We start from the raw sequence: 22471 nt of genomic DNA, 5'->3' as shown, positions 1-22471 counted from the left end.
CACCAGGTCTGCATCGTCCCGGTGGCAGGGGGGACGCCCAGAGACACAGGCCTGTGCGCTGCACGTCATAGTTCTGCGACGAGCAATTCACACTTCCGGGGGGCGATTTTTTTTTTGGGATGATGGCGAAGGCTATGCGAAGGCATAACCCACCCCTCTCTGCCTCTGATTGGCCTAGCGTCAAACTTCCATCCAAACACATTCGCTTGGCTATCCTGCATTACATCTCTTTGTACACTGTGGTCAGACTCAGACAGACATCAGTTACGCTTGCTAGTTCCCTGTAGGCATTATGGATCCGGGTTGTCCGTCCGTACGTACGTCCGTCCGTCCGTACGGCCGTCCGTCCGTACGATGTTTGTTAACGCGATATCTGAGGAACGCCTGGACGGAATTTCATCAAATTTGTCTCAAACATCGACTTAGACTCAAAGATGATCTGATTAGATTTTGGTGGTCAAAGGTCAAAGGTCAAGGTCACTGTGACCTCTCGAACGCCATTTTCAAGCTTGTTAACGCGATATCTCAGGAATGCCTTGACGGAATTTAATCTAACTTGTCTCAAACATCGACTTGGACTCAAGGATGAACTGATTAGATTTTGGTGGTCAAAGGTCAAAGGTCAAGGTCACTGTGACCTCTCAAACGCCATTTTCAAGCTTGTTAACGCGATATCTCAGGAATGCCTTGACGGAATTTAATCAAACTTGTCTCAAACATCGACTTGGACTCAAGGATGAACTGATTAGATTTTGGTGGTCAAAGGTCAAAGGTCAAGGTCACTGTGACCTCTCGAACGCCATTTTCAAGCTTGTTAACGCGATATCTCAGGAATGCCTTGACGGAATTTAATCAAACTTGTCTCAAACATCGACTTGGACTCAAGGATGAACTGATTAGATTTTGGTGGTCAAAGGTCAAGGTCACTGTGACCTCTCAAACGCCATTTTCCAGCTTGTTAACGCGATATCTCATGAATACCTTGACGGAATTTCATCAAATTTGCCTCAAACATCTACTTAGACTCAAGGATGAACTGATTCGATTTTGGTGGTCAAAAGGCAAAGGTCAAGGTCACTGTGACTTCTCAAACGCCATTTTCAAGCTTGTTAACGTGATATCTCAGGAATGCCTTGACGGAATTTAATCAAACTTGTCTCAAACATCGACTTGGACTCAAGGATGATCTGATTAGATTTTGGTGGTCAAAGGTCAAAGGTCAAGGTGAGCTCTCGAATGCCATTTTCAAGCTTGTTAACGCAACATCACAGGTGCGCCTTGACGGAATTTCTTCCAATTTGCCTCAAATGGCGATTTGGACTCCAGAATGAACTAATGGCGGAGGCATAAGTCCGCGTTGCGGTCGTTCTAGTTTATTTAATATGAGCAGTGGAGATGTGCAAATTAGCCTGGCCTAACGCTACACTGTTTAGTCTAGCTCAGTGCTGACCAATTTGGGGCCCGCGGGCCAGGTTTGCCCCGTGCTCTGGCCCCCCCCCCCCTGATTTTTTATCCCATTTTTATCCCCCATTAGTGCTCATTTATTTATTTATCCTGGTTGCTACGCCACCCTCTGCCGATCTGGGGAGAGCCGAAACTGGCTCCATGCTTCCTCCGAGACATGGGCAGTTAGCCAGCCGCTTCTTTTCACCTGACAGGGGAAGCTTCACCGGTAGGACATAGCACGTGGGAGGTTCACGCTATTCCAACCAGTTCCCCTCCCTCTGAACATTTTCAAAGTACCTTGAGGATTTTTCAAGTTGTGAATTAAGTCAAATTTCTCTCTTGATTACAAAGGTGGAAAATACAACTGTTTTTAACTGGGTGTTTACTGATTAAATGTTTAAGCTCCCCACAAATGCAGATGTTTTTTTTTTTAATATATAATTGCAAATTATTACAATTACCAAACAGATGAAAAGTAGATTATTATATTGAAATGTTATCTTAGATTTAGAATGTTAATTTTCTATAAAACACAATACATTTTAATGTAATTCCACAACGTTTATTTTTGGCCCTCGGCCCTCCACCCAGATTGAGTTTTGGCCCTTTATGGGAAAGAATTTGGGCACCCCTGGACTCTAGCTTCACATTGCAGTATCACTGTTACTATACTAGCTTAGACTAGCCTGTTATTCTTTATTTAACCTTATTCACCCTATTCACCACGCCACTTTTCTCTCTTCCGCGTTAGACGCAATTGTATTTGTTCTTCCGGTTCAGCGCTACTACCGTAGTTGGCGGCCAATTTCAGAACAAAACGTCACTATGAATGAAGTTTGACAACATTCAGAAGCTACACTGCGGTAAGGTGACCAGATTTCTGAAATGAAAATCGGGACATTTCCAGTTCAGAAGTCAATATATCATTAAAATATCCAATATTATTATCTATGAAATAAAAGGGGGACAATTCTAGATTCATGTATTTTGACCACTAGGAGTGCAACAGATCACAAAACTCAGAGATTGGATCATTTTTCGGATCAGCAATTTTTTTAAATTAATTTTAATATGTGCTACTTTGATTAAAGAAAAACATTCAAATAGGCTATACAAACAGTGCAGATGTTCTCATCATAGTGGTATACCGGTACATAGAAACAAGAATATGAATTAAAAAAAATAAAAATGTAGTAGCCTAATTATTTACTTTTTTTTTTTTAGATAAATAAACTCCATTAATAATACAATTATTTGCTACTTTGACTCTGATGCAGAAACCTCTCCTGTCTGTCTCTTGCTCAGTGTCTCGCCCTCAGCACTATCTGATTGGTTTCACACCTATGCCACAGACAGGCAAAGAGACAGCTGGTTCAGCCCTCAGCAGCCCCGAGTATGAGAGGGAGCTGAGTCCCGTGGGGTACCCGTAACATAGGTTGAGAACCACTGACTAACCAGTATTCAAATGGAAACAGCGGTGCTTTGAATCGTGGAGGAAACAACTTGGCAACCGTAGCAAATGGTTCACACCGTTTTCCAGTTTGAATACACCCTGGCAGTTGCTCACAACGAGCGGAGCTTTCTCTGTCTGTGTTTTTCGAGGGGAAGGCAAGCAATCTGCAGCAGCATATTGCCGCGTAAGTTGCTGCATAAACATCACAATCTTGTGATCTATTTCAATGATGACAAGCATACCCAGTTTCCCAGTTACATGACTGAAAATGCCCGAACTTCACAGCCTACGTGAGGAGGCTTTCAAAGGTGGATCTGTAAAAATGAATTAGTATCTTGGTGGTTACAGCAGCCTTCTTTAAACATCCTACAAAATATAGCCACAGTTGTGCCTTTTTGACAGCTGAAGCACAAGTGACCATCTGAGATATCTGGATATCTGTACCCCTAAACATTTGAAGTGGTCCACTATTTCTACATCCAAGCCATTAATGGAAATAGGAGTGTGCTCCCCCATTTGTCCAGAAATCAACAATGGTTTTCTTAGTCTTGGTGACATTTAGATTAAGGTTATGTTGTCGGTGCATCACTCTTATCAGTTCCCTAGTCTCGCTTATCAGTTCCCTAACCTCCTGTCTATAGACGGTTTTAACTTGACAACAAAAACATTCTAAATTGAACCCCCGCTCACTTCCTGTTGCAGGGTTTGCTATGGACATAAAAGAAAAAAAACATTCAAGTGCAGGACTGACCATTCCGTGAAAACCGTCTATACAGCTGAGCGGCGAAAACAAAAGTAACGATGTCGAGTGAATATTTCTGCAGTTTGCCGAATGCTGAGAAAAAGGAAGTGCTGTGGGGTTGTGCTCTGGTGAAAACCGTCTATACTATAGACGGATTCATCGTTATTCTGTATTCTATATCACAGTAGTATTGTGCAAATTTGATAATGCAATTCATATGTTTTGCAATGCAGTCATGTGTGAAGAGTAAGTAGAGAAGTGAACTGAGTACACACCCCTGGGGTGCACCTATGGTTGTGACTACTGTAGATGAAGTGAAGCTGCCTATTCTGACCACCTGTTCCCTCCCCATCAGAACTCAGCGATAGGCCCGGGCTCTTAACTTAACAACTAGTTTGCTTCGTACGATTGTATTAAGCACAGAACTAAAGTTGCTGAATAGCATTCTACAATAAACATTGCATCTGTCGACATGTTCCAGCACAGTGTGTAAAGCAAGTGAAATAGCATCTTCAACAGACCTATTTGAGCGGGAAGCAAATTGATAAGGGTCGGCTAATCTCTTGAGACAGACTTTTGACTTGTTGGGAAAAATATATATATACTGTATATATATATATATATTTTTTTTTAACTGTTGGGTTCCCAGATTGAGGATCGACTGAGTAATTACAGAATGTACGACATGACCAACCTCTCAAAACATTTCATGATTACAGGAGGTGTTAGAGCCTATCGATGATAATCGTTCAAACGGGGGATCTTGGATTTCCTCTAAATAGCTATTGTTCTTTATTCAATTAATCCAAAAGATCTTCAAAAGGAGGTAGGCCTAAAGAAACACTTCTTATTCTTTCCAATATCTTTTAATTACCTCATACGTTACTGCTCTCAATTGTTTGGTCAGATCGCAGTAAAGTTGAGAAACAGATCACAGTCCATTAACAGAAACATCTGCGGTGGAATTAGTTTATAGACACTTCAAATAATTATTATTGGGCTACAGTACCACTAGGGCTGCAACTAACGATTATTTTCATAATAGATTAATCTGACGATTATTATCTCGATTAATCGATTAGTTGTTTGGTCTATAAAATGTCAGAAAATGCTTGCAAATGACGATCAGTGTTTCCCAAAGCCCAAGATGACTCTCAAATGTCTTGTTTTGTCCACAACTCAAAGATAATATCAGTTTACTGTCATACAGGAGGAGTAAAGAAACCAGAAAATATTCACATTTAAGAAGCTGGAATCAGAAAATGTAGACCTTTTCTCTTAAAATTGTACTCAAAACGATGAATCGATTATCAAAATAGTTGTCGATTAATTTTCTGTCGATCGACTAATCGATTAATCGTTGCAGCTCTAAGTACCACCAATAATCCTTCCAAAATGTTTCTTTTGAGGCCACATAGGCGACCTCATTTGAAGTGTTTATTTGTTTACTAAGCCAGACTCACAGCCTTGTGGGTGTGTGTGTGCGCGTGTGTGTGTGAGCGTGTGTGTGTGTGTGTGTGTGTGTGTGTGTGGGTGTGTGTGTGTGCGCGTGTGTGTGTGCGTGTGCCCTTGAAGCAGAGACATGCTGGGTTGACGTGCTGATGAGTAGGATGCTGTGAACCCTTCACAGTGTGACGGATGAGATTTGAGAAAGCTTGTGTGGGTGTGTGTGTGTGTGTGTGTGTGTGTGTGTGTGCAGGAGAAGGCTCCTGTTACAAAAAGCTGCTGGCTGGATGCTGGTTGACTTGAGATACAGACCTCTGGCAGCAGCTGTCCTCGGTTGCTCACAAAGCTCTCCGTCTGTCTGTCCACAGGGAGAAAGACATCGAGCACTTCCTAGAGACCAGCAGAAACAAGTTCATCGGCTTTACCTTGGGGAAGTAGGTATTTCACCAGAGACGAGAAGCATTCATTAAAAAAATAGAACAAAGAAATCATTCTCAGGAAAAATACATGTTCTTATGGAGCACTTTTTGTGTGTGCTGATGAATTAGAATTTCAGATTTACTTTTAGTACAGTATGATTCATGTAATTTGGAATTTATTTTTTAAACAAGGGTTCATTGTTTTCTAGTGACACTGAGACACTGGTGGGCTTGCCTAGACCCATCCATGAGAGCGTCAAGACTCTTAAACAGGTGAGGAGGGAAATCGATACCTCCTGTTCAATCACTCATACACATACATGTGGGCACACACACACTTCCATCTGTCCTTCTCTCGCTTAATCAATATTCTCTCACTGCTGAAACCTCAGACATCGACATCCCACTTAGAAATCCATACCTCACTTTTTAACGGACTGAAAGGTATAGTTACGCCGAGAAATACCCTTCTCGTCAATCAACAATCTAATTAACACGTCTTGCAAAATGCATATGCATCTAGATCTGTATGTATATATATATATATATATACCGGTATATATATATACACACACACACAACCAGTGGTTCCCAACCTTGGGGTCGCGACCCTAGTCACCTGGAATGAAAATGGGGTGGCCTGAAATTTCTATTTTTTTATTATTATTATTTTTATTTTTACACCACACACAGTTTAAAACTACCGAAGACGATTAGGGCCACATGTGACAAATTTATTTGAGTTCTGAGTTTAAGTCAGGATTCTGTAGCCTGGTAACCAGCCCCAATGAATCCTTCATAAGGGGCTATCTATCTACCACTGAATCTGTGATGATTTTTTCAGCCACAACTGATTGGTTGCTTGCTGTGTGTGTCAATCATCGAACTCTTTGACCAAAGCAGCAAAGCAGGACAACTTCAATGATTCTGCACCAAAGAACTTAAATTGATAAGAACTGACGACCAATGAGTTATTCCCCTCAGTGGTTCCACTGCAACATCAAGGCGGGAGCACTGTTGTCAAAAAAACTCAGGCTACTCTTTGTCTGCTACATCCGCCATCACCGGCAACCGTAACATCGTAATGCATTAACTTTAGCTGCAAGCCACAAGCAGCTCAACGGATTTCAAAGCTGATACTGTATGTTACTAGAAAGAGCATGGTGTTTTGAGCCCGATGTGAAGTGGTTACAGCAGCAGTAGTGGGCTTAGCTAACGTAGCTAACAGCTAGCTAGCCTAGCTATTTTTAGTGTTGTTGCTGCGCTCTGTAATGCGCCATCGGTAACGTTAGATTAGGTCCCGCCGCCTACATCGACCAGCCAATCAGATGTCCCGACAGTACCACAGTGGATGGGCTTGAGTCCAGACCCATATGAGGTGTGATGAAAAGTGCAATTCATATGGGGCTGGATACCAGGCTGAGGGTTCTGAGAATAAAGTCAGATCTGGAAAAAGTTTGAATTCTGAGTTTAAGAATTCTGGGGGGGAAAGGAATACCGATAAATCATAATTCTGCATCAGTATTCTGAGATTAAAGTCAGAAATCTGAGGAGAAAACTCAGCATTCTTGACTTTAATGTCAGAATTCTGGGGGAAAAGTCAGAATTCTCAGATTAAAGTCATAATTCTGACTAAAAAAGTCAGCATACTGTTACATGTGACATAATTGATGATGTCACTGATGAGGTCACTGATGATATTACCGATGTAACGAAATTTGAACGTCTGAGGTCCCTACATTTTTGGAACGTCAAAGTGGGGTCACAAGCCGAAAAAGGTTGGAAACCCTTCCTATAAGCTGTCTTACTACAATCAAGATAACTAGCATTTTGGAATAAATCCTTCATATGCAGCTTTTTATTCAAAGCCATATATTACATTATACACTCTTAAATGTGTATCAATGTATCAGACTTCATAACATAACGTGTTGTTAACCTATGTCAGAAAGTTGAAGATTTACACAATTGTGTGTCATCCAAAACTAGACACAAAACTATTTTTTTTAAAGAGTGTACCTTTTGTAATGTTCCCTATGTACTCATTACAGCCTTGTCTCTCTCTTCCTCCAGCACAAATATGTCTCCATTGCTGAGGTCCAGATCAAGAGAGAGGAGGAACTACAACAGTGTCCAATGACTCTGGTCAGTAATGCCACCAGGCATAGAGATTGTTGTACTTGTATGACTTCCCTCTATGAAAATATGGCTTCTCGTACAAGTTATAAAAATCCATACCAACAAGCTGTAAACTGTATCCTTGCAAATCTTGAAGTTTCCATTAAGTGTTGAATTTGTGTGTGTGTGTGTGTGTGTGTGTGCGCGCGCGCGCGTGTGCGCGTTCGCGTGTTGTGTTGTGTAGGGTCAGGAGGATGTGGAGGAGACGCCGGCGGAGATGTTGTACCTGGGCATGCTTCCTAACCTCTCCCAGTATGTGGTGAGTGACTTGAGACGACAATATCCATGTTTTTTCTGATACCATCGTCTAATGATTGGCAATATTGCTTTGTTTGATATGGTCACCAATCAAACCACCATCTGCCATTTTCTGTAGTCATTCCTAGTGTTTTTCAGCCCTATAAACATATACAATATCAAATGTGTGATTTCATCCTGCTTCAAAGAGAGCTCTCGCCAAATGCTTTTGGTTGCAATATCTTCACAGGCAATGGATTGGAATTAGATTGGAAACAGATTTCTTATGCAGGTCTGAGGGAAAAGTATGGAAAAAGAATTTCGATAATCTCAGGTCTTGTAAAAGTTTGGGAATTACACAGATTTCAGTTGTGATATTGCTGAAGCAGATCACACAGTTTACTCGACAAGATATATCTCTCTGGGCTAAACAACTCTAGTCAAACAGATGAAATGTCATTATTTTGCTTTAGGATTTTGTATTCTGTCCTGTCTCAGATTGCCCTCCTGAAGCTGCTGCTGGCCGCGGCCCCGACCTCCAAAGCCAAAACCGACTCTATTAACATCTTGGCTGATGTCCTGCCTGAGGAGATGCCGTAAGTAGTCTAGAGTACTCTAAACGTGATGTCCTGCCTGAGGAGATGCTGTAAGTAGTCTATAGTACTCTAAACGTGATGTCCTGCCTGAGGAGATGCCGTAAGTAGTCTAGAGTACTCTAAACGTGATGTACTGCCTAAGGAGATGCTGTAAGTAGTCTAGAGTACTCTAAACGTGATGTCCTGCCTGAGGAGATGCTGTAAGTAGTCTAGAGTACTCTAAACGTGATGTACTGCCTAAGGAGATGCTGTAAGTAGTCTATAGTACTCTAAACGTGATGTCCTGCCTGAGGAGATGCCGTAAGTAGTCTAGAGTACTCTAAACATGATGTACTGCCTAAGGAGATGCTGTAAGTAGTCTATAGTACTCTAAACGTGATGTACTGCCTGAGGAGATGCCGTAAGTAGTCTAGAGTACTCTAAACGTGATGTCCTGCCTGAGGAGATGCTGTAAGTAGTCTATAGTACTCTAAACGTGATGTCCTGCCTGAGGAGATGCCGTAAGTAGTCTAGAGTACTCTAAACGTGATGTACTGCCTAAGGAGATGCTGTAAGTAGTCTAGAGTACTCTAAACGTGATGTCCTGCCTGAGGAGATGCTGTAAGTAGTCTAGAGTACTCTAAACGTGATGTACTGCCTAAGGAGATGCTGTAAGTAGTCTATAGTACTCTAAACGTGATGTCCTGCCTGAGGAGATGCCGTAAGTAGTCTAGAGTACTCTAAACATGATGTACTGCCTAAGGAGATGCTGTAAGTAGTCTATAGTACTCTAAACGTGATGTACTGCCTGAGGAGATGCTGTAAGTAGTCTATAGTACTCTAAACGTGATGTACTGCCTGAGGAGATGCTGTAAGTAGTCTAGAGTACTCTAAACGTGATGTACTGCCTGAGGAGATGCCGTAACTAGTCTAGAGTACTCTAAACGTGATGTCCTGCCTGAGGAGATGCTGTAAGTAGTCTAGAGTACTCTAAACGTGATGTCCTGCCTGAGGAGATGCCATAAGTAGTCTAGAGTACTCTAAACATGATGTCCTGCCTGAGGAGATGCCGTAAGTAGTCTAGAGCAGTGATTCCCAACCTGTGGGCCGCGGCCCCCTGGTGGGCCGCGAAGGTATTGCAAGTGGGGCGCCAAATCATTTCCAAAAAAGTATGATTTTTGGGGGGGGGGGGGGGGGGGGGGGGGGAAATCAATTTTTTTTTTGAAAGATTTTGAAAAATCATACTTGAAAAAGTATGATTTTTGTTTCTTTGATGTTATTGCTTTTGCTTGAATTGAAGTTTCATCTTTACATCATCTTTATATTGGGTTTGTGTTTATTTGTAACCCTATCGATTTAATGGGCTTTCTTCTGATATTTGGATTTTGTTTGGATCTGATATTGGATGTCAAATTGTTATGAGAATGCATTTTTCCATTGTTGAAGGATACCGTTATTTATTAATCATTTGTTAATTAGCCTGTTACAGACAGCCCCTTGCTTGTCATTTCTGACATCTGTGTGGTGCTGATGGACAGCTCCTTGAATGATTGGTGTGTGTGTGTGTGTGTGTGTGTGTGTCTGTGTGTGTGTGTGTGTGTGTGTGTGTGTGTGTCTGTGTGTGTGTGTGTGCGTGTGTATGTGTGTGTGTGTGTGTGGACAGCTCCTTGAAAACTGTAATACTGAAGGTGTTGCAACATGTTACAGGTGCTGTGTTAGTGACTGTGGAGCTTCCAACATGTTTCTCCTGTATTCAGTTCAGTCCTTTATGTTCAATTTTCAATAAAAAAGTGCTCTGAGAACGCATTATATGGCCTTTGTATTTATGGGGTCGGAGGTGGGCCGCGAACATTTTTGAGACATAAAAGTGGGCCCTGAGTTGGAAAAGGTTGGGAACCACTGGTCTAGAGTACTCTAAACGTGATGTACTGCCTGAGGAGATGCTGTAAGTAGTCTATAGTACTCTAAACGTGATGTACTGCCTGGGTAGATGCCGTAAGTAGTCTAGAGCAGTGGTTCCCAACCACCGGACCGGTACCGGGCCGCAACGCATTTGGTACCGGCGGGCCACGAGCCCGGTCAAAAAAAAAGAAAAGAAATTACAAACATTTTTTTTACAAACTACAAACATAAATAAACGTCAACTTGAAACTATGTTTTAACTACCACACAGCCTATAATATTATAGCCTATGTTTATATATAAATATATATATATATATATATATATATATTTTATTATTATTAAATTTAACAACCCGTCCGCAACTTTTTTTTTCCATCTATCTACCGGTCCTTGACACAAAAAAGGTTGGGAACCCCTGGTCTAGAGTACTCTAAACGTGATGTGAGATGGCGTAAGTAGTCTAGAGTACTCTAAACGTGATGTTTTGTGTGTGTGTGTGTGTGTGTGTGTGTGTGTGTGTGTGTGTGTGTGTGTGCGTGCGTGCGTGTGTGAAGTATCACGGTCCTGCAGAGCATGAAGCTGGGCATCGATGTGAACCGACACAAGGAAATCATCGTCAAGGCCATCTCTGCTCTGCTGCTGCTGCTGCTCAAACACCTCAAACTCAACCACATCTACCAGGTTAGCACAGCCGCACATGCACGCAGACACACACACACACACACACACACACATCTCTATCTCTCTCCCATGTATGCCTTTTTCCCCTCCTTCTCCATCTTGCCCCGCCCCTCCCCCTCTATAGGCCGTTCACCTCCCCCCATGCTACCTCCACCATCCTCCACCTCTGTGATTACCAGGTCAGCCATTACTATCCTCCTCCCCACAACTGTAGACACAGTTTGTGCTCAATCTCCTGAGAGAGAGAGAGAGAGAGAGAGAGAGAGAATATCATCAATATAACATTGTTATATGTCCCCTATCAGCAGTACTTACCCTGCAGTACAGTCTCTCTCTCTCTCTCTCTCTCTCTCTCTCTCTCTCTCTCTCTCTCTCTCACACACACACAAAACAAACATAATTCAGTATGAATTGTTTTAGTCAATATTGGCTGCCATATGACCAAATCAAATAACCCACCATGTTGGAATGGCTTCAGTACAGTAGGATGGGGACGGAGGATTTCTGTTGCTAGGAAGCTTTCACACACTCTGAACTGGCTGTAGTGTACAGTTACAGTAGTAGCGCCCTCTGCTGCCAGAAAAGGAGAATAAACACAAAAGAATGCAGACTAGACCTGGTTTGGTCAATTAATCAATTAGTCAATCAACAGAAGATGAAAAAATTTAGACATATTTTTAAGAGAAAAAAAATAAAATTATCTTGTTCCAGATTCTTAAATGTGAATATTTTCTGGGTTCTTTAGTTTTCTATGACAGTAAACTGATTATCTTTGGGTTGTGGACTGTTGGTCAGGACAAAAGAAGACATTTAGGGATGTCATCTTGGGCTTTGGATGAAAATGATCAAGACTTTTCACCATTTTGTGACCAAATATAGACCAAACAACTAATCGATTAGTTGAGAGAATAATCGACAGACTAATCGATGATCTTACTAATATAATTTGGCAAAATTTGGCACGGCGGCAACCAACAATTGCTCAACTTTGAGTGGGCGAGGATCGCGCAGCGGCCGAGCTGCGTCTGCGAGCCCGCCTGGGCGAGCACGCATAGCATGATGCAAGCTGCATCTGCAAGCAGGCGAGACCTCGAGGGCAAACCAACGAGGCACGGTAGAAATGAGCGAGGAGGAGGAGGAGGACGATGATGAGGAGGCACGGTAGAAATGAGCGAGGAGGAGGAGGAGGACGATGATGAGGAGGCACGGTAGAAATGAGCGAGGAGGACGATGACTAGGAGGCACAGTAGGCGTGAGCAGCACTGCCAATTCAGCAGGTGAGGCAGTGAGGGACGCTAGAAAGGAGCGTGCCACGCGCCCTACAGGACAGACTCTCTAACCACCGTTCCTTCCTGCTGCCTCCTCTTTTCCTGCAGTTTGAGATCGTCTCCCAGCACCTGGTGTTTGCCAACTGCATCCCACTCATCCTCAAGTTCTTCAACCAGAACATCATGTCCTATATCAGTGCCAAAAACAGGTAGGAAGTTGGAACCTCATTTTCGCTCAATAACACATCCAGCTCCTTGCTCTAATCACATCTTGAACATCATTTCAAACAGAGTTAGGAAATTCCCCTTTTGTTATTTTATTATTTTACTTTTGTTTATGCCTACAAATCAAATGTTACTTTGTACTTGAGTTCTTCCCTGGAAGTGATTTTGGTATAGATGGGCCACCATTGTATTTAAAGGAGAATTCCGTTTTTTTACACCCCAGACCTTATTTCCAGCTTAAAATATGATGTTTTACTCACCCCAGAGAACTTTGGTTTCATTCTGATCGCCATAGAAGATATTCAGGTCCGAGTAGAGTCCGAATTGGCCAAAACGCGCGAAAACGGGGCATACGTAGTACACACTGTAAATAACGTATTTTCTGCAACGTAGCGGTTCATATCCTCATAATATCTCGTCCTTAAATGGACGTGAATCCGTCTAGTCTCCTCCGGGCTGCCCCGGGCGATTATTAGAAATAAAACCGTGCTCGCCTCTAACACTCACGAGTCAGGAACACCAGGAGCCTCTCCACACAGCACTGACACTTTCTGCCAGTAACACCAGGAGCCTCTCCACACAGCACTGACACTTTCTGTCAGTAACACCAGGAGCCTCTCCACACAGCACTGACACTTTCTGCCAGTAACACCAGGAGCCTCTCCACACAGCACTGACACTTTCTGTCAGTAACACCAGGAGCCTCTCCACACAGCACTGACACTTTCTGCCAGTAACACCAGGAGCCTCTCCACACAGCACTGACACTTTCTGTCAGTAACACCAGGAGCCTCTCCACACAGCACTGACACCTTCTGCCAGGATATCCAACAGGAAAGAGTTCTGCATGTTCCCATCTGCGCTGAGAGCACTTGGAGCATCGAGAATGAAAAGTTAAAAAATATGTCAGATTGTGGCAAAACAGCACAGTCCTTCCAATTTTAATCTTCTCATAGCAACAGTAGTGGAGTCTTTGTCTTGCACAACCTACATAAATTACAGTAGAAGATAAGTAAATATATTGTATAAATACTGAGATGAATATTTTGCCTAATTTGAAAATGTAATAAAAAGATATGAAGATAACTAAACATGGCCATGACTGCTGGGCCATATGAATGTGTGTCAGCAGGCTGTAGAAGATGGCACAGATGGCATCGCCGTGGAAATCCCAAGATAGGGCGTTTGAGTTGTGAATGGGGGGGATCCTTATGCTACATTACTCTAGTCTAAATCAGCGATTCTCAACCTTTTTCATATCAAAGGCCCCTAATTTAGTATAGATTTGTGCCACAGACCCCCATTTGATGAGATTTACCGTAAATTCCGGACTATAAGCCGCACCGGTGTATAAGCCGCACCTGCAAAGTTGACTATTTTTTTCTTATATAAGCCGCACCGGACTATAAGCCGCGGGTGTTTTAATGGTATTTTTCTTTTTTTTTTCTTTTTTTTTTTATTGTGTTTTAATGTTTAATTACCATATGTAAGGGTTCATGCACAGAGGGGATTGTCGGGAAAGAGATGGCTGTTTGAGGAAGCTCCCATTTATTAACATTTCAACAAAACAACATAACACAACACCACCTGTGTTGTTTTTTACAGTGCACACAGTGTCATACAGTGTCATACAGTGTGGTGAAAAGAGGGCAAGAGAGGAAATTAAAACTTATTATAGTTATATAGGATTTATAGTTAGAAAGAGTGCTAAAAAAGAAAGATTCTTTTTTTTTTTTTTTTTTTTTTTTGAAAAAATCCATAGATAAGCCGCACCGTTATATAAAGCCGCAGGGGCCAAAAAAGGCCAAAAAACGGGAAAAAAGGTGCGGCTTATAGTCCGGAATTTACGGTAGTCTCTTGAACTCAAATCCGAGAATATATTCTTTTATATTATGATTTTGTCCAGAATCCCATGACTACCTGTATTGTAGGTGGAACGATAGTGAAGCTATGATCAAAACAGTCATTCTTCTACGTTCTCTGATTGTGTTAACTTCTTGGAATCGAAATAATGGTGAAGTTTAACAATTCATCAGTTTGCTGGGGACCCCCAAGGACCCCTGGTGGTGCCCAGACCCCACCTTGAGAACCACTGCTTCAGATGGCAGAAATCTTGCTGCTGAAAGAACTGGGCCTATGTCTGCATTTGAATCCTTTTGCGGCACAAAATAATGTACAGAGAGTCATGGAGAGTGATCATTTTAACTGATTTATATACAGCAGTATGTTGGTATGAGGTAACCTCTCTACTTCTACTACTGTGTGTGTGTGTGTGTGTGTGTGTGTGTGTGTGTGTGTGTGTGTGTGTGTGTGTGCGCGCGCGCTCTCATTGCAGCATATGTGTGCTGGACTTCCCCCACTGTGTGGTCCATGAGATGCCTGAGCTCACAGCTGAAAGCCTGGTGAGTCAAAATGCTGCTGGCTTGACATGCGCCTGGGCCACATAACACTGAAAGTCAACTTGGAAAGTTCCCTTTCCAGTGTTATTTTAACCTGTGTGTGTGTGTGTGTGTGTGTGTGTGTGTGTGTGTGTGTGTGTGTGTGTGTGTGTGTGTGTGTGTGTGTGTGTGTGTGTGTGTGTGTGTGTGTGTGTGTGTGTGTGTGTGTGCGTGCGTGCGTGCGTGCGTGCGTGCGTAGGAAGCGGGAGACAGCAACCAATTCTGTTGGAGGAATCTGTTCTCCTGCATCAACCTGCTGAGGATCCTTAATAAGCTGACCAAGTGGAAACACTCCAGGACCATGGTGAGCAATCACAGCAGCAGAGCCTTTGCATCCACTGCAGAAAATAATATGTCTTATACATCATGGGTCTGTCTGAAACTCAAGTGAGCTCCTATCACCTAGCTACCTAACTAGATACTTGATTAATTAGGTAACTAATTTTAATATAGGTGGATGAAAAATAATTTGTTTCAGACGTCCTCATGCTTGAAGGTAGCATTGCACGCGACAGGTCGCACTGGTGCTGTTTCCATTGAATATACAAGATTTTTTCTGACCAAGATTGATCAAGTTGAATCCCAAAGCATTTGGCAGTAAATTTGTATAAAACAGCATGGCTGGGGGCTGTTTTCTCTAACGTTATACTACTTTTATAATCCAGAAAGGTCGAGGCTTCACAGGCTACCGTGAACACTTTTAATTTGAAGGCGAAAAAGGGAAATGGTACATATGAACTGATAGAATTGACAGACCAGTGTCAATTCAATCTACGAATACACCATTTCCCCTTTCTGCCTTCAAATTAAAAGCGTAAAATCCAGCGAACGAAAATGTTACAAACGCTACAAATGGGAAGTAATGACAGCTTATCATTTAATAAAGCACAGTTAAAACGAACTCCACTTACACTTGAAGGTTTGCAATGCTGCTATCATCCTGGCTGTGTAGTCCTGCTTTAGCCTGGGTAAACCCAGCCCCCAGTGACCTGCTCTCAGGCTCACCCTGCTTACAGTCACAAGGGTCTGGTCCCCCACCTATGGTAAACCTCTAGACCCTAGTGACTGGGAACTCTGAGAGCAGGTCACGTGGGGGCTGGGTTTACCTAGGCTAGTCCTGCTTTGGGGCGGGCGGAGCGAGTTCTCTAACGTTAGTTATATTAGCAACCTAACTAGTGGCTGCTGTCCAGAACACCGTCAGGTAAGATGCTTCCTACTATTGTTCAAAAGTGACTTTCCTGACACTGTACAAACATCTGACTGCACTAAATTTAAGTAAAGGCTGACGTTATTGACTATTCTAGAATAAAAACGAAAAGAAAGTGAAATATGTTTGTTATTTAGCCAACAATTGTTTCACTTTTTTCTGATGCGGTCGGCTTTGTGGGCGTCGCCATTAGGGGCTCGCTGGGCTTGCTTCGTTCTTCTTCGTCGGTTGTAAGAGTCGCAAGGTATCATGGGATACCCTAACCCAGTGGTTCTCAAATCTTTTCACATGAGGGACCCCTAAACTGACAAAGATTAGACCACAGACCCCCATTTGATAGGATTTTGTCCCACGGTCCCCCATATGATAATAAGATTGATGCTTTTAGATGTTTTATTACAGAAAGTGTATAAAACCCATGACCAAAATAGTCATTGTGTTACTTATGAATGGAATTATAGCGAAAATAAATTATCCCCCTTTTGGCTGGGGACCCCCTGGAACCCCCTCAAGGACCCCTGGGGGTCCCCGGACCCCCATTTGAGAACCACTGCCCTAACCCACCAAAGTGTGCATGGTATGGTTCCTCGAAAATTATCCATAACCAGGTACCTAGAAAGGTTGCAAATTCAGTGAACTTATGTATCAAACTGGTTTCAGACAGCCTAATTACAACTTCTTACCTAGAAATGCCACCTATAAAGCTCGTTCACTTGAGAATCAGACAGGCCCCATATGTCAAGTTTCTTCTTAAAACAAGTGGGAAAATGGGGCGTCTGGGTAAAAGCACTCACCTACAACCACAGAGACCCGGGTTCAATTCCCGGCAGCGGTACTCCCGGCTTGGTCAGACGTTCCTACAGACACAATTGGCCGTGTCTGTGGTTGGGAAGAAGGTGGGGAATTAGACCTGGTCGCTGCACTAGTGCCTCCTCTTGTCGGGTCTGTTCGGGGGGAGGGGGACTAGGGCGAATTGCGTGATCCTCCCACACACTACGTCCTGCCAGTGAGACTCCATGCTGCCATGTGAAAAGAAGCGGCTGGTGACTGCACATGTATCGGAGGAAGCATGTGCTAGTCTACAACTCTCCCCAGATTACACGGGGAGTGGAGCAATGGCCGGGAGAGCAGGGGAAATTGGCCAAGTACTATACAATTGGGGAGAAAAATCGGAAGAAGAACATTTTTTGATAAAAAAAAAGAAAGTAGGAAAAAGATCTGTCAGATATTCAGATAATTGTATTAAAATCCAATTGAACCAGGTGTCTTTCTCTTGATACTATTGGATGGATATGCCTTGTTTCCAGAAACATCTCAAAACAGATTAAACTGCATTGGAAACAACAAATTTATTTCAAGGAACTCCAGATTTTAGCACTCACTACTCAACTAAATGTCTTGTTAAGATCAACCTTTTTTGCGTTGTGCCTCTGTTTTGTCCACAGCTTCACCCAGTCTTCCTCAATCCCTCACCCCTGACACCCCCCCATATCAGTCTATCCAGTTAATATCGCATCCAGTCAAACATGCTCCTCTTCGCTGTTCCCCATCAGATGCTGGTGGTGTTCAAGTCTGCCCCCATCCTGAAGAGAGCTCTGAAGGTGAAGCAGGCCATGATGCAGCTCTATGTCCTCAAGCTGCTCAAGATCCAGACCAAGTACCTGGGCCGCCAGTGGAGGAAGAGCAACATGAAGACCATGTCAGCCATCTACCAGAAGGTCCGCCACAGGCTCAATGATGACTGGGCGTACGGAAATGGTGAGAATTAGCCAGAGGAACCAGATTCATGAAGAACACAAGTGACACTCTGTGGGGGGTTGAAGGAAGCTCTGTGGGAGCGACCGCGTTTTGTTGTTTTGTCTCTTTGTTTCATCTGTTTTCTCCCCAATTGTACTTTGCCAATTCCCCCTGCTGTCCCGGTCATTGCTCCACCCCCTGTGTAATCTGGGGAGAGTTGTAGACTAGCACATTCTTCCTCCGATACATGTGCAGTCGCCAGCCACTTCTTTTCACCTGGCAGCGAGGTTTCACCCACAGGACCTAGCGCGTGGGAGGATCACGCTATTCCCCCCAGTTCCCCTCCCCTCAAATGGGTGCCCCGACCAGTGACCGACCAGAAGGAGGCACTAGTGCAGTGACCAGGACACATACCCTTAATCCGGCTTCCCACCCGCAGAGCAGCCAATTGTGCCTGTATGGACACCCGACCAAGCCGGATGTAACACGGGGGCTCGAACCTGCAACCCCAGGAAGGCTAGCGGTTGTCTAGGCGTCAGCTAATGGGGATCTTTTTAAATAAACAAATAAACCCTTGTGTTGGTAGGCAGGGAAACTAACGCTGCACTACCTGGATGACCCGGCCCCTATTTGTTATCCTCCTGGAGCCGTAACTTAATTTGGCTTTTCAGATGGAATCATCATGTAGTTCACTGGTCCCAGCAGTCCCACTCTGCATTCACACAGGGATGATCAGTTCACTGGTCCCAGCAGTCCCTCTGTGCATTCACACAGGGATGACTGGTCCCAGCAGTCCCACTCTGCATTCACACAGGGTTGATCAGTTCACTGGTCCCAGCAGTCCCACTCTGCATTCACACACGGTTGATCAGTTCACTGGTCCCAGCAGTCCCTCTCTGCATTCACACACGGTTGATCAGTTCACTGGTCCCAGCAGTCCCACTCTGCATTCACACACGGTTGATCAGTTCACTAGTCCCAGCAGTCCCACTCTGCATTCACACAGGGTTGATCAGTTCACTGGTCCCAGCAGTCCCTCTCTGCATTCACACAGGGTTGATCAGTTCACTGGTCCCAGCAGTCCCTCTCTGCATTCACACAGGGTTGATCAGTTCACTGGTCCCAGCAGTCCCACTCTGCATTCACACAGGGTTGATCAGTTCACTGGTCCCAGCAGTCCCTCTCTGCATTCACACAGGGTTGATCAGTTCACTAGTCCCAGCAGTCCCTCTCTGCATTCACACACGGTTGATCAGTTCACTGGTCCCAGCAATCCCACTCTGCATTCACACAGGGTTGACTGGTCCCAGCAGTCCCTCTCTGCATTCACACAGGGTTGATCAGTTCACTGGTCCCAGCAGTCCCTCTCTGCATTCACACAGGGTTGATCAGTTCACTGGTCCCAGCAGTCCCACTCTGCATTCACACAGGGTTGATCAATAGAAGCCAGTGACTCTATTGAAGGTGTAAAATACATTTGCCCAAGGTGACCGTTTGAACGTGACATGTCAGGTTAGCAAATGCTAATTGCCTGATTTACAGTACAGGATGTTTTATAGCTAATAGTCTGCGTGCGTGCGTGCGTGTCTCTGTCTGTGTGTGTCTGTGTTTATGTATCTGTCAATGTGGGATTGTGTGCGTGTGCGAGTGTGTGAGAAATGAAATGCCCGTGCAGTCATTGGTGAACAGTCTGGAATGTGTTGCCATAGCAACAGAGAAAGGGTACACTCAGGGTCACAGTCCCTCGCGGGAGAGCAAGCGATCTGTCACCACCACGAGTGTTAGAGAGAAAGAGAGAGAGAGGAGCGGAAAAACATTGGATGTTGTAATATCTATTTAATCAATGATCACAACCCATTTTAGTTAAGTGTAGGGCTGGATGATAATTCATTATGTATCCTCGCAGACATCGACGCACGGCCGTGGGACTTCCAGGCGGAGGAGTGTGCCCTGCGGGAGAGCATCGAGAAGTTCAACGCCCGTCGCTACGACAAGAACCAGAACGGCGAGTTCGCCCCCGTGGACAACTGCCTGCAGAGCGTGCTGGGACAGCGCGTCGAGCTGCCTGAGGACTTCCACTACAGCTATGAGATGTGGCTGGAGAGAGAGGTCTTCTCCCAGCCCATCCAATGGGAGGGGCTGCTGCAGAAGCCCTGATTTGGGGGGGAGAGGGAGGGAGATGAGAGAGAGAGAGAGAAGTGGGGTGAGGTTGGCAAGAAAAATGGGTGACCCTTTTTAGCAAACGCAGATGCACAAACACACGACACTAACATGTGCCTATGACAACTGTGAACACACATGAACATGACAGACAGAGGTAGCAGCAAATGTGAAAAGTCTGGCACCACTGTAGCAGGAGACTACTGTGGCCAGCTCTGGTTAATACTGCCCCCCTTGTTACACAGCTAACCTGTACTAATAACTGTTTTGTCCATTTATACGTCCCTCTTTTGAAAATGTTGGGGCTGGTTTGACTCCTCAATGATGTTCACATACTTCGTCTGGCTGGTTTGACTCCTCGATGTTCACATACTTCGTCTGGATGAATAATTTATTTACTTGTCAATGTATGTGGTCAAATGTTTTATGAGAAATGATTTATAAAGATGTAAATTGAAATCGTTTTGTTTATCAGTTTATCTTTGAATATATGTTACGGGTTTATTTATTTTATTGAAGCTACTGGGGTTTAGTTTTGCGGTGATGGATTTAGAAGTTTTTCTTATGTATTTTGTAGAAGGAGAAAAAAAATGCCTTTTGGAAACAAACTGCTGGGCATTACCAGGGTTGTTTGTTTGATAATCCAAATGTGGAAGTGGGAGCTCAGTGGCGGCATGTACTCTTGACACATACACACACACACACACACACACACACACACACACACACACACACGCGCGCGCGCACACACACATACACACATACACGCACATATATTCCAGCGGTAAGTGTATGGTTTCTTCATGCCAGCAAAACATATGGAACCCAATCGGAGGAAGGCGGGGGAAATGGTGAATGGTCATCTGAAACTGGGCAGAACCGAAAATTTACCGTACAGCAGAATTCTCGTTATTCCAACAAAGATCTTAGAAGATTTCACTTGATATCTCTGAACATAAAAGCCAGACGCCACAAAACCAAAACTGTAATCATTGATGTCACCCGAGATACTTTCATGTGAGACTTACACGAATCCCACCTAAGCAATGATAAGAATAACGTCGAGGAATTCCATTTTTACGGTTAATTTTCACTTGAAGGCAGCTCCCTGCTTTGACCCCACCATCTTTATACCCACACAGGCTGCTTCTCTCTCTCCGTCTGCCCGGCAACCCCAGCACAATATACACTGAGCTCCATGTGGCCTTGGTGAGAACTTTGCCACCCTTGCTAGGAAGAACACAGTTGTCACAAAAACGGTGCTGTTTTTCTAGGATGTCTTCACTGTAACCTTATCGTTCCTTCACCCTCTATACTACCTAAACACGGTGCCAGAGTTTGCTCTTGGGGACTCTTGGGTGTTTTCTGGGAATTTCTCCACTGAAACACACAAATAAGCACAGAAGACAGACAAGCGCACACTTATTTTCAGATCACTTTGTCCAAATCATAATCAAGAGGTGTCATCTATTGTCTTTGTATAGAACGATGATATTGACATTCAGATCTTGAATTGTGCTTTTCTGTGGAAATCTGCATGGTGGCAGTCTGTTCTGTTTTGGAATACTTGTGCTCACACTTTTATATTTTTTATTTTATTTTATTTTGTCTCATGATTTTGCTAGCACAATTAGAGATGTACGCTTTTCTCTCTCCCCATGTCGCCGTTGTCATAAGTGTTCATTACAAGTTGTTGGTGAGGTTTTTTGCCGGTAGCTCTGTTTTTCTAGAAGGCAAAATGTTTGAAAATAATACTGTATACTTTCTAGATTCTCAGGTTTATGGAGATGATATATTGTGAGAGTTTTAAAGGCTTCCTCCAGCTCAGTGGTTCTCAACTGGTCTAGACTCAGGACCCACATTTTTCCTTCGTCATTAAGTCGCCATCCAAATCGTTTTTTTTTTAATACCACTCAAATTTATTTAACAAGAAATAGTGCAGTAATATGCAATACCTTCATGCACTGTTAGAAAAACATTAAATAAACAAAAAAGTGCAACAAGATTGCAACTAGTGCTAAAAACTCAATTAAATAAAAAGGCAGACTTATCTTGAATTAGAGGCCTATATGTTTTTAAACAAGTTAAACTGGTGATGCCCATCAAGTTTCAAGAATCTGAATTCTTTCACTAAAACAAGTTGAGACAACATTTGGGGATATTTGGATTTTTTTCCCCACGGGTGTCCGCAACACACTCAAAACGGCCCCACGACCCACGTTTGGGTCCCGACCCACCAGTTGAGAAACCCTGCTCTAGCTGACTACCTGTGGGAATGAGTACACATACCGTATTGTTGTCACACCATTCTTATAAGGCAGCACATTTTCCTATGTAGGCTGTTGTCGGATTAC

The 22471-nt window shown here is 43.6% G+C and overlaps 1 protein-coding gene across 1 annotated transcript in view; it reads left to right on the top strand.

Annotated features, from left to right (window-relative positions):
* Positions 1 to 20114, top strand: part of strip2 (striatin interacting protein 2) — a gene marked incomplete at both ends in the record, with an annotated part of 78144 nt that extends 58030 nt beyond the window's left edge. The window contains 11 exon segments of the mRNA XM_083655491.1: positions 5456 to 5521; positions 5716 to 5779; positions 7580 to 7651; positions 7869 to 7943; positions 8420 to 8517; positions 10956 to 11082; positions 12459 to 12559; positions 14911 to 14977; positions 15213 to 15317; positions 17774 to 17978; positions 19864 to 20114. Of these exon segments, the coding sequence (XP_083511617.1) occupies positions 5456 to 5521; positions 5716 to 5779; positions 7580 to 7651; positions 7869 to 7943; positions 8420 to 8517; positions 10956 to 11082; positions 12459 to 12559; positions 14911 to 14977; positions 15213 to 15317; positions 17774 to 17978; positions 19864 to 20114 (1231 nt within the window).
* Between the last annotated feature and the right edge of the window lie 2357 nt (positions 20115 to 22471).

Source organism: Poromitra crassiceps, assembly GCF_964638095.1.
Source record: "Poromitra crassiceps genome assembly, chromosome: 2".
NCBI lineage: Eukaryota > Metazoa > Chordata > Actinopteri > Beryciformes > Melamphaidae > Poromitra > Poromitra crassiceps.
The sequence above is the reverse complement of the archived record's forward strand: the minus strand, read 5'-3'. Positions and strand labels throughout refer to the sequence as shown.